General features: G+C 43.9%; 1 protein-coding gene across 3 annotated transcripts; it reads right to left on the bottom strand.

The window, feature by feature from the left end:
• Window positions 1-6,072: 6,072 nt before the first annotated feature.
• Window positions 6,073-12,455, bottom strand: LOC149984213 (NXPE family member 3-like). 3 transcript variants are annotated; one of them, XM_090230614.1, is made up of 7 exons: window positions 12,354-12,455; window positions 11,970-12,047; window positions 8,546-8,647; window positions 7,703-8,463; window positions 7,269-7,339; window positions 6,924-7,166; window positions 6,073-6,819 (listed from the first exon to the last, which is right to left on the bottom strand). In XM_090230614.1, the coding sequence occupies exons 3-7, from the start codon at window positions 8,636-8,638 to the stop codon at window positions 6,269-6,271; spliced, it is 1,719 nt and encodes a 572-aa protein (XP_090086740.1). In that variant the 5' UTR covers window positions 8,639-8,647; window positions 11,970-12,047; window positions 12,354-12,455; the 3' UTR covers window positions 6,073-6,268. The 3 variants fall into 3 exon arrangements, with proteins under 3 accessions (XP_090086740.1, XP_090086741.1, XP_090086742.1); XM_090230615.1 differs by having other exon boundaries at window positions 11,970-12,089; window positions 12,354-12,418; XM_090230616.1 differs by having other exon boundaries at window positions 12,320-12,417.
• Between the last annotated feature and the right edge of the window lie 490 nt (window positions 12,456-12,945).

Here is a 12,945-nt window from a genome sequence, read left to right as displayed (position 1 = left end):
GAGGGGGGAGGAGATATGGGGTCTGAGAGAGGTGGAGGAGATATGGGGTCTGAGAGAGGGGGGAGGAGAGCACAGGAGGCTGGTGCCTTAATTGGGGAGGACGGGCTCGTGGTAATGGAGCGGAATCAGTGGAATGGTATCAAACACATCAAAACACGTGGTTTCCATGGTTTCTAGGTGTTTGATGACATTCCATTTGCTCCCTTCTGGCCGTTATTATGAGCCGTTCTCCCCTCAGCAGCCTCCTGTGGAGGAGAGTGGGGAGGGAGATGGAACTGGACTGAGGGAGAGGGGGGAGGAGAGGGGGAGGGAGATGGACCGGGGCTGGGGGAGAGGGGGGAGGAGGAGACAGTGGGGAGGAGAGGGGGAGGAGGAGACAGTGGGGAGGAGAGGGGGAGGGAGATGGAGCAGGGCTGGGGGAGAGGGAAGAGTGGGGAGGGGAGGAGAGATGGAGCGGGGTCTGGGGAGAGTGGGGATGAGGGGAGGAGAGGGGCTGGGGAGATGGAGGGGGGCTGGGGGAGATGGGGGAGGGAGATGGAGCGGGTCTGGGGAGAGTGGGGATGAGGGGAGGAGAGGGGCTGGGGAGATGGAGGGGGGCTGGGGGAGATGGGGGAGGAGAGGGGGAGGGAGATGGAGCGGGTCTGGGGAGAGTGGGGATGATGGGAGGAGAGGGGGAGGGAGATGGAGCGGGTCTGGGGAGAGTGGGGATGATGGGAGGAGAGGGGGAGGGAGATGGAGCGGGTCTGGGGAGAGTGGGGATGATGGGAGGAGAGGGGGAGGGGATATGGAGCAGGGGGAATCAAGGGAGACAAGAGAGGAGGATGGGGAAGAGATGGAAGCACACAAAATTAAATTAGCATTTTTTGAAGAAAGTAAAGTGTGTGTATCACATTTTATTTAACCAGGAAAATAAGAACAAATTCTTCCACTGATGCCCTGGCAAGAGGCCTCCTGTGGGGACGGTGGCAGGGATAACAGACCAAACGGATAACACAGACAGAAGACTGGCAACAGCACAAATACACCAGCAAACAGACAGGGGATCTGTGTGTGTGCATGTAGGCGTCGGAGGTGTGTGTGTGTGTGTGTGTGTGTGTATGTGTGTGTGTGTGTGTGTGCACGCGCATGTAGGCGTGGGTGGTGTGTGTGTGTGTGTGTGTGTGTGTGTGTGTGTGTGTGTGTGTGTGTGTGTGGGTGGTGTGTGTGTGTGTGTGTGTGTGTGTGTGTGTGTGTGTGTGTGCATGTAGGCGTGGGTGGTGTGTGTGTGTGTGTGTGTGCGTCGGAGGTGTGTGTGTGTGTGTGTATGTGTGTGCATGTAGGCGTGGGTGGTGTGTGTGTGTGTGTGTGTGTGCCTGTGTGTGTGCATGTAGGCGTGGGTGGTGTGTGTGTGTGTGTGCCATGCTCTTCTGGGTCTGGATGAGAAGCTTATCTTCACTCAAAGCCCTTCAGCCTGACAAGAACAGCATTTAGACCCTTCAGTCTGACAAGGACAGCGTTTAGACTCTTCAGTCTGACAAGGACAGCATTTAGACCCTTCAGCCTGACAAGGACAGCGTTTAGACTCTTCAGTCTGACAAGGACAGCATTTAGACTCTTCAGTCTGACAAGAACAGCATTTAGTTGCCAGAATATTTTGTTTATTTTTTTCATGTAGGAAATCAGTGGTTATGTTCAGAGGTTTGGATGGCTTGGATGAATGGTAACGTCTGAATGCCTGAAGTCTGACCCAGTTCAACGAGTGGAAATGAAAAAGACGTTGTAGATATTTACCCTACTATCATCCTTTCTGTTGATATTTACTCTACTATCATCCTTTCTGTTGATATTTACTCTACTATCATCCTTTCTGTTGATATTTACCCTACTATCATCCTTTCTGTTGATATATACTCTACTATCATCCTTTCTGTTGATATTTACTCTACTATCATCCTTTCTGTTGATATTTACTCTACTATCATCCTTTCTGTTGATATTTACTCTACTATCATCCTTTCTGTTGATATTTACACTGCTCTCATTCTTTCTGTTGACATTTACTCTGCTATCATCCTTTCTGTTGATATTTACTCTACTATCATCATTTCTGTTGATATTTACACTGCTCTCATCCTTTCTGTTGACATTTACTCTGCTATCATCCTTTCTGTTGATATTTACTCTACTATCATCCTTTCTGTTGATATTTACTCTACTATCATCCTTTCTGTTGATATTTACTCTACTATCATCATTTCTGTTGATATTTACTCTACTATCATCTTTTCTGTTGATATTTACTCTACTATCATCCTTTCTGTTGATATTTACCCTACTATCATCCTTTCTGTTGATATTTACACTTCTATCATCCTTTCTGTTGATATTTACTCTACTATCATCCTTTCTGTTGATATTTACTCTACTATCATCCTTTCTGTTGATATTTACTCTACTATCATCCTTTCTGTTGATATTTACTCTACTATCATCCTTTCTGTTGATATTTACTCTACTATCATCCTTTCTGTTGATATTTACTCTACTATCATCCTTTCTGTTGATATTTACACTACTATCATCCTTTCTGTTGATATTTACACTACTATCATCCTTTCTGTTGATATTTACACTACTATCATCCTATTTTGATATTCAAATGGACAATAAATACATCTTAGTGAATAGGCTAGCAGAGATGTGAACCCCCCCCCCCCTCTCGTGTTAGGAGGGGAGGGGGGGCAGTTTTACAACTTAACCCCCACTTCATAAATCCCGTAAAGAGACTCTCCCTGGCTATGCAGTATGGAGAGAGAGAGAGTTTCACAGAAGAACAAAGAAACTCCCGCCAAATTCTACTACAGCCCAGAATTTGAGAATAGAACAATGCTCATATTTTGGAGAATGTGTAACTGGTCGGTGAAGAAGCCAGCTACAACATTGTCCGTTTTGTTTTATGTTTGTGACCTCTTGAAAGACAATCCAATCCCATTACCATAACTCTGTTTATACAGGTTCCTCAGTTATGAGGCTTGCATCTAATTATTGTATAAAATGAATGAGTAAAGATGAAACTATTTGCGAAATTATGTAATGGGATGTTAACCTTTTAAAATGAGGGAATTAGCCTTCATTGTAAAGGTTAACTGTCAGTAGCCACGCCCAAGTGAATAGGCATTGGTTGGAAATCATGAACCAACCCCTTTTCTACATTTCTATTAAAGCCCCCATGACCCAAAGGCACTTAAGTTCCCAATAATGGGAGGACTTGTCCTCATGTTTAAAAAGGGCTAATTCTAATTTCAACCCTACAGGCCAGGAAACGTGAGAGCTTGCACTACACGTGAAATGGTATGAACTCTGAACTAACTGATCACTTAAGAAGAAGTGAGTCCTAGTTGACAGCCTAACAGACTGCAGCTGGAAAGGTAGCAAATCTAGTACGAGAAAACTGATCGACGTGGACGAATCTCCAGAGTGAGATGAACCTCACAGATCAGATAACCAACAATTTACCCACCTTCAGATGTGTAAGGGTTTTCCTCCTCTTCATCTGAAGAGGAGAGGCGAGAAGGATCGGAGGACCAATACGCGGCGTGGTAAGTGTCCATGGTTCTTTTAATACGAAATACTTAACATGAACACAACTGAATACAAAAACAATAAACGTGAAAACGAACGAAAACCAAAACAGTACCGTGTGGTGAAAAACACAGACACGGAAACAAACACCCACCAACAAACAGTGAAACCCAGGCTACCTAAGTATGATTCTCTAGAACTATACTAGGCCGAAACATAGAAATCCCAAAATCATAGAAAAACAAACATAGACTGCCCACCCCAACTCACGCCCTGACCATACTAAATAAATACAAAACAAAGGAAATAAAGATCAGAACGTGACAAGATGAGACTGACGTGAGGTAAAGAATAATTCATTAACAGAAGACTAATTGATCAGATATTCAAACATTTGAAGAGTTATATTTGGAAACTTATAACTTTGTAATCTGAATATTTTCCGTGGTGCCCCGACTTCCTAAGTAATTAAATTGACGTGATTAGTTTAATCACGTAATAATAATAATTACAGATAATTGATTACATACAATAACAGTATTCCCCTTTAATGATGCCAAAGACAACACCAGACTCTGGAATTTCACAGATAATTGATTTCAGTGACTTTAGAAAGGATTGTATTACAGCCTGAATTGAAAAAATCTCACCCATCTACACAAAATACCACATAATGACAAAGTGACATTTTTATTTTTTGTATTTTTGTAAAATTATTGAAAATGTCTTAGAAATATCTAATTTACATAAGTATTCACACCCCTGAGTGTTAGAATCACATGTGGCAGCGACTACAGCAGCGAGTCTTTATGGGTACAGTACCAGTCAACATTTTGGAAACACCTACTCATTCAAGGGGTTTTCTTGATTTTATTTTTACTATTTTCTACATTGTCGAATAATAGTGAAAAATTAAAAACTATGAAATAACACCTACGGAATCACGTAGTAACCAAAAAGGTGTTACACAAATCAAAATAGATTTGATATTTTATATTCTTCAAAGAAGAATCTTCTTCACCCTTTGCCTTGATGACAGCTTTGCACACTCTTGGCATTCTCTCAACCATCTTCATGAGGAATGCTTTTCCAACGGTCTTGAAGGAGTTACCACATATGCTGAGCACTTGTTGGCTGCTTTTCCTTCACTCTGCGGTCCAACTCATCCTAAACCATTTCAATTGGGTTGAGGTCTGGTGATTGTGGGGGCCAGGTCATCTGATGCAGCACTCCATCACTCTCCTTCTTGGTCAAATAGCCCTTACACAGCCTGGAGGTTTGTTTTGGGTCATTGTCCTGTTGAAAAACAAATGATAGTCCCACTAAGCACAAGCCAGATGGGATGGCGTATCGCTGCAGAATGCTGTGGTAACCATGCTGGTTAAGTGTGCCTTGAATTCTAAATAAATCACAGACAATGTCAACAGCAAAGCACCATCACACCTCCTCCTCCATGCTTCACGGTGGGAACCACACATGCGGAGAACATCAGTTCACCTACTCTGCATCTCACAAAGACACGGCGGTTGGAACCAAAAATCTCAAATTTGGACTTATCAGACCAAAGGACAGATTTCCACCAGTCTAATGTTCATTGGTTGCGTTTCTTGGCCCAAGCAAGTCTCTTCTTCTTATTGGTGATCTTTAGTAGTGGTTTCTTTGCAGCAATTCGACCGTGAAGGCCTGATTCACACAGTCTCATCTGAACAGTTGATGTTGAGATGTGTCTGTTACTTGAACTCTGCGATGCATTTATTTGGGCTGCAATCTGAGGTGCAGTTAACTTTAATGAACTTATCCTCTGCAGCAGAGGCAACTCTGGGTTTTTCTTTCCTGTGGCGGTCCTCATGAGAGCCAGTTTCATCATAGCGCTTGATGGTTTTTGTGACTGCACTTTAAAGAAACTTTTAAAGTTCTTGACATTTTCCGGATTGATTGACCTTCATGACTTAAAGTCATTCTGGACTATCGTTTCTCTTTGCTCATTTGAGCTGTTCTTGCCATAATATGGCTATCTTCTGTATACCACACCTACCTTGTCACAAAACAACTGATTGGCTCAAACGCATTTAGAAGGAAAGAAATTCCACAAATGTACCTTTAACAAGTGTCATGGTTGTCCTATGAGGATCACAATGGGTCAGATCAGCTTGACAATAGCTGATAATAACCAGACCCTCTCCCCCCTGCAAGGGGGGAGGAGGGCACTGGGCCGGTTTTGACACCCCCACACCCGGTCGTAAATTAAGCAGTAAATTAGGAGTACTCTCTCTACCCTCCAGTGTTGGCTAAAGGACTGTCCCTTTGTCTCCAGAGACTTTTGCCCGCCCAAAGACTCTAACGTCCAAAAAAGTGGATAATGGAACAATAATTCTAACATAAAGAACGTAAATGGGAATGGTCAGTGGGGAGATATGGAAAACTAATGTCATATGGTTGATTGTTTTGTGATGCCATTAACCCTTGTGGTCAGACCCGCACAGTTTAAAAACACTCAAGGCATTCAAAGAATCAAGTAAAAACAGCCCAAACTTTATTTTGTCTCGTCAGACTTTTCAGGAAGAAGAAATACAAAAACGTTTAAGGACCAGAACCTTCCAGAACGAAGGGAACCTTCTGCTCCAGACTACATGACAAGTCATCAAAGAGACACGGACAACTAAGAAGAAGGACACTTTGTTGGTTACTACATTATTCAATATTTATATCATGTTCTTGATGATAGGGGGCAGACACCAGAGAGGATTGTGTTTATCATATTCTTGATGATGGGGGGGGCTGGGTGAAGATCATGGGGGAGGTGGTGGGCAAGGGTCATCTCCCAGGCATCCAGCAGCATCACATCCAGACCCCTGAACATGACCTTGAGCAACCTGTACAGCTGGGTCAAGATCCAGTCACTGTTGATGAAGTTGTCCTTCCTTTGGTCCAGGTTGGCAGAGCGCACAACTACTACGGTCCCCGGAGCTCGGTTCAGAAGGCGTACCACCGCCCTTCGAATACGTCGCAGTCGGCGAATGTAGGCCTGCAGAGGGAAAAAGCTGAAATGGGTCGAAACGCTGATGACGACAACAGTGTCTGAACCCCCGGCCAGGCCGTCCAGCTCATTAGCTACATAGTGCAGCTGACTGACACTGAGAGGGGGCCAGAATATGGGGGGGCCGTGGCAGCGGTACTTCAACAGGATGTTGTTGGGTATGTTCACTGCCATGAATGGCCCCGCTCTCACATGACTTCTAAGGTTGAACTTCTTCAGCTCTGTGAGAAAGAGAGAGATGAATGTTGAGAGAAAGAGAGATCATTTTTACCACCTGAGACACAGTCGGGTGTAAGATGTAATAGGTTTGGCAAACAACACTCACCTGGCACAAAGCTGGTGAGGTAGTCATAGTACTGTCTAACGGTGGAGTCTCCGTACATGTACACCTGCTTGCCCTTCAGACACTGAATAACGGCAGCGGGGTCGTTAAACTGGCGTATTACGACACCATCCAGCGCCCGCCATGACCCTTGGTAGTAATACCCAGAGGGAGGGGTCCTGGAGGGGAGGGGAGGGGTCCTGATAGGTGCTGCCGCCACACTGCTGCTTTCCTCATCTGGTTTGTCTGAAATGCAGAAGTTGCCGTGATGCACAAAGCTACCATCACTTTACAGATACAATCACATTTTTTCTTCACACTCTGCAATAATTTTAGCAAAATTCCCACCATTCTCCTTTGGCAGCACAGTGACACTGTCAGACCCCGTTGCATGAATATGCACGTTGATGTTGATGCCACTAAAAAAAAAAAGTTTTAATAATTTTACGTGATTAGAAAAAAAACTGTAGCAAGCAATACCATTCACCTGAACCACTGTATAATCTGGGGGGGAAGGGGGGGGGGGGGGAGAGCATAAATACTGCATAGCAGCAAGATGAAACAGACAGTGCACTTTGGACTCGATTCAATCAGCCAAGTTCATCACTGTGAAATTAAAAGGTCATTTCCCACTGAGCCGACATATTGGCCGTGAATGCAGTCTTCGCTACCGCGGTAACATTGCCTTTCAATGTCAAATCGTGCTACAACGCTGAACTTCAGCCTTGCGGATTGAATCGAGTCCTTATTCACACACACATTATGTTTTACCTCCTACTAACCTCTGGAAGAACAGCGCTTCTTTGCTGGTCAGATGTTGCAGATATGTCTGGGAGTCTGCCTTGAAGTGGTTGATCCGCGTGTCACAAGCCAGCTGCTTGGGCTTGTAGCAGAACCAAGGTTCCCCCGAACGGGGGTCTGTGTAATCGCACAGTGGCTGCTGGTTGTTCGGCAGACACAGGTTACACTCGGTGGTCTCAGACAATAATCCAGAACGGAACAGGCTCTTGGAAGGCACCCAGTTTAGCCGTTCCTCTTGTAAGCGTCGTAGAAGAGAAACTGCCTCGCTAGGATGGACCAGTGTCACCTCCACCCATACAGACCCTTCCCAGAGTAACGGAAAAATAGCAGAGTAGGTCCCATTCAAGTGGTCTAGTACCTGTCCTGCAACGCCCGCACCCAACTCTGGGGTGTGCAGCCGGGCCAGCAGGAAGTCCCCGCCACGGCTCTTGGGACGCCCCTGGAAATCGTTCATAAGGACCAGAGCCTCTAGCTGGTCCCCGACGTGCCTCTCTCTCCCTCCCCCTGCTGGAAGGATTGCAAACAGACTGTGTGCAGGGTCACTGGTCTGGTCCAGGGGTGTCGTCACGGGCAGAGGCTCTGGCCCGGCGATGGACTCCAGGAGGGAACAATCTTCCAGAGCCTCCTGGGTAGAGGGCTCCTGGACCAGGTGGCTACAGAAGAAGCTCAGCTTGCGATCGAGGCAAGGAGGAGAGCCCTCTGAGTGGATGCTGCTTAGGTCCAATGTACTGTTGAGCTTCCACTATGGAGGAGATTAGAGGTCACTAAAGGGGAGAGGTGTGTAGGCTGATGCAGGTAGATAGTGATAGAAGCAAGGTCCTCACCTCCAGAATGTTGATGTTACGGAACAGGAAGAAGAGGCCTGACAGAGCCAGCAGGAGGAAGATGCAGACATATTTCGACTGACAATTCCACATGGTTCCTGTCTAGGGTTCCAAAGGGAGGGTATTTTAATGGAATCTTTATTCGGAAGGTATTCAGACCCCTTCCCTTTCTCCACATTTTCTTATGTTACAGCCTTATTCTAAAATGCATTAAATATAATGTTTTCCTCATCAATCTACACACAATACCCCATAATGACATCACAATACCCCATAATCACATCACAATACCCCATAATGACATCACAATACCCCATAATCACATCACAATACCCCATAATCACATCACAATACCCCATAATGACAAAACGAAAACAGGTTTTTAGAAAAAACAGAAATAACTTATTTACATAAGTATTCAGACCCTTTTGCTATAAGACTCAACATTTTTGCTCAGGTGCGTCCTGTTTCCATTGATCATCCTTGAGATGTTTCGACAACTTGATTGGAGTCCACCTGTGTTAAATTCAGTTGATTGGACATGATTTGGAAAGACACACACCTGTCTATATAAGGTCCCACAGTTGACAGTGCATGTCAGAGCAAAAACCAAACCATGAGGTCTAAGGAATTGTCTGTAGAGCGCCAAGACAGGATTGTGCCGAGGCACAGATCTGGGGAAGGGTACCAAAACAATTCTGCAGCATTGAAGGTCCCCAAGAACACAGTGGCCTCCATCATTCTTAAATGGAAGATGTTTGGAACCACCAAGACTCTCCCTAGAGCTGGCCACCCGGCAAAACTTAGCAATCGGGGGAGAAGGGCTTTGGTCAGGGAGGTGACCAAGAGCCCCATGGTTACTCTGACAGAGCTCCAGAGTTCCTCTGTGGAGATGGGAGAAAATTCCAGATGGACAACCATCTCTGCAGCACTCCACCAATCAGGCCAATATGGTAGAGTGGTAGAGACAAAACAACGCAGGAGTGGTATCGGAACAAGTCTCTGAATGTCCTTGAGTGGCCCAGCCAGAGCCTGGACTTGAACCCGATCAAACATCTCTGGAGAGACCTGAAAATAGCTGTGCAGCAACGCTCCCCATCCAACCTGATAGAGCTGGAGAGGATCTGCAGAGAAGAATGGGATAAACTCCCCAAATACAGGTGTGCCAAGCTTATAGTGTCATACCCAAGAAGACTCAAGGCTGTAATCGCTGCCAAAGGTGCTTAAAAAAAAATACTGAGTAAAGGGTCTGATGTAAATGTGATATCAGTTTTTTATTTTGAATACATTTCCAAAGATGTCTAAACCTGTTTTTGCTTTGTCATTATGGGGTATTGTGTGTAGATTTACGAGGAAAATAACAATTTAATCAATTTTAGAATAAGGTTTTAACATAACAAAATTTGGAAAATGTGAAGGGATCTGAATGCTTGATCTGAATGGATCCGAAAGACATAAATGGCTGTCTTACAATGATCAACATGTATGGCACTTACACAAATGACTGATGATCGGCTGAGAGAAATTGATTATAAAAAGATTATGGAGGCTGTTTTGTCATACTTCAGTGCGGCTTTTGACATTAAATCGACCATAGTCTGTTGACTATGAAAAACATGTTTTATGGCTTTACACCCTATATTGTGGATAAAGAGTTACCTGTCTAACACAACAGAGGGTGTTCTTTAATGGAAGCCTCTCACACAAAATCCAGGTAGAATCGGGAATTCCCCAGGGCAGCTGTTTAGGTCCCTTACTTTTTAAAATGTTTTACTAACGACATGCCACTGGCATTGAGTAAAGCCAGAGTGTCTATGATGACTCAACACTATACATTTCAGCTACTACAGCGACTGAAATGACTGCAAAACCTAACAAAGAGCTGCAGTTTAGTTTCAGAATGGGTGGCAAGGATTAAGTTAGCCCTAAATATTTTCTACAACTAAAAGCATTGTATTTGGGACAAAACATTCACTAAAACCATAAACCTCAACTAAATCTTGGAATAAATCATGTGAAAATGTAACAAGTTTAGGTGACTAAACTGCTTGGAGTAACCCTGTAAACTGTCATGGTCAAAACATGTTGATACAACAGCAGAAGTCTATACATTAAAAAAAGTGTTGCTCTGCATTCTTAACAGCACTATCAACAAGGCAGGTCCTACAGGCTCTAGTTTTGTCGCACCTGGACTACTGTTCAGTAGTGTGGTCAGGTGCCACAAAGAGAGACCTCGGAAAATGTAATAAATACAACATACAAATGCAACATTGTATAAAATATTCTGGGCCCTCAGTTTCCCATCTCAGTGAGCTCAGGGACAGACAGCTGTAGAGGCTACTTGTGATTAGAAGTAATCAGATAGGCCTGTTTTATGACCAGACCAGTTTCCCTTTCACACTGAGTGGTTGTGGAAAGATCTGGAACGATGATCAGGGTGTAATCGCTGCCTAAAGTGCTTCAACAAATACTGAGTAAAGGGTCTGAATACTGATGTAAATGTCATATTTCAGTCTTTTACATTTTTATACATTTGCTAAAATGTCTATAAAAAACAGTTTTTGCTTTGTCATTATGGAGTATTGTGATGTCATTATGGGGTATTGTGATGTCATTATGGGGTATTGTGATGTCATTATGGGGTATTGTGATGTCATTATGGGGTATTGTGTACAGATTGATGAGGGGGAAATCAATTTTAGAATTAGGCTGTAACATAACAGAATGTGGGAAAAGTCAAGGGGTCTGAATACTTTCCGAATGCACTGTAAACATATCGCCCAGAGAGAGAGAGAAGTAATTTGTTTTACAGGCTAGTTTTATTGGCTTTTTTCTGGCCTAGTGTAGGTCTTATCTGATCTGTGTCTGGTGCAACAGAGTCATAAATTTTACTGTGCATGCATGAGAACTGAGGACAGTCTCTGAAAACTTCTAGAATCTCGCCACGGCTTAACAGTAGCGCAAACTATGAAAGAACAGTGGTAACATGCACATACTGTACAGGCTACAGCAATTAACAGTCTCTAAACAATAACATCTACTGGGCATTCAATGCAATACAGGCACTATTATAATCAACATGCACATGTAGTATCTAAAATGTACATAATCTGTACTGTGGCAAAGAAGGGGGTCGAGTGATAAATGGCAGATATGTGAGAGCAGAACTAATAAACGGGCTCTGCCCGATCACTAAAATGGCCACCCCTGTCAGAACTACAGATCACACAATGGCCGACCGCCAAAACTACATGTCCCAGAAGCAAGGGGAACCCTCAGAAGGTGGAGCCGACCCACAGATAAAGGGCCAAGAAAAACCAACAAGAGGGAGAGAGAGTGCTGGAAGGATCTATGAACAATAGAGAAAGAGACAATAGAGATTGGCTGGATTTACCGTGTATGAGCTGGATTGTTTTGGACTTACCTGTTGGCGTTTGGACCTGGACCTACCGAGAACCCGATTCGCGTACCGAACCCTGCTATCCTTGACCTCGCCTACGGCCTGGGTGGACCAGGACGGAGAAACAAACACACAGGTACTGTCCTGTTCGAAAGAACTCTCATTCTTGGGTGATTTGGTGACAGTTTCCCACTTAATTTGTGACAAACGCTCCTAACCTTGAAGAGGTTTGCCACAGTACATTCAGCCTAAAAGTAACAGTTTGCAGTCGATCATCATTACGTAGCATTTACCCACCCGATAATAAACCCCACAACGCATAATCTTCCTAAAATAAACACACCCAACTTGCCAAAAAGCTAGATAGAACTTACATCTTCTTCTTCCTTGCAACTAAAAAACACTGACCTGGATTGGGAAGGGTCCGAGTCAAAATGTGCATTCAGGCACACTGGTTGAAACCAGAAGACTGTGACAGACAGCTGGGAAATCACCCAAACAGAATTGTTGGTTAAAGTCACATGGTCTTCTTCTTCTTCTGTGGGTTTTATGGCGGACAACACCCCAAAAGGTTTATTGCCGCCACCAACTGGACGGTTTAAAAAATAAATAATAACCCACAGAAGTAAGTAAATAAGTAATAAAATAATATAATAAATAATAATAAAGTAATAGTGAAACTAACTTAATCCGCCCTAATTAAAATAGTACAAACTCCCACTTCTTCCTTCTTGTAGTTCTCCATATATAATATATATATATAATGTTGCTGCTACTGTCTCTTATGACCGAAAAGAGCTTCTGGACGTCAGAACAGCGATCACTCACCTCGAACTGGAAGAAACTTTTTCCTTTTTCCTTTAAAAAGGGATTGGAACATCTCTGTTCTGTGTGTGTATACCAGAAGTAGCAGAACATCTCTGTTCTGTGTGTGTATACCAGAAGTAGCAGAACATCTCTGTTCTGTGTGTGTATACCAGAAGTAGCAGAACATCTCTGT

The sequence above is a fragment of the Oncorhynchus mykiss genome, chromosome 3, assembly GCF_057628025.1.
Source record: "Oncorhynchus mykiss isolate SJ-2025 chromosome 3, ASM5762802v1, whole genome shotgun sequence".
Classification (NCBI taxonomy): Eukaryota; Metazoa; Chordata; class Actinopteri; order Salmoniformes; family Salmonidae; genus Oncorhynchus; species Oncorhynchus mykiss.
This window is presented reverse-complemented; position numbering and strand designations above follow the sequence as displayed.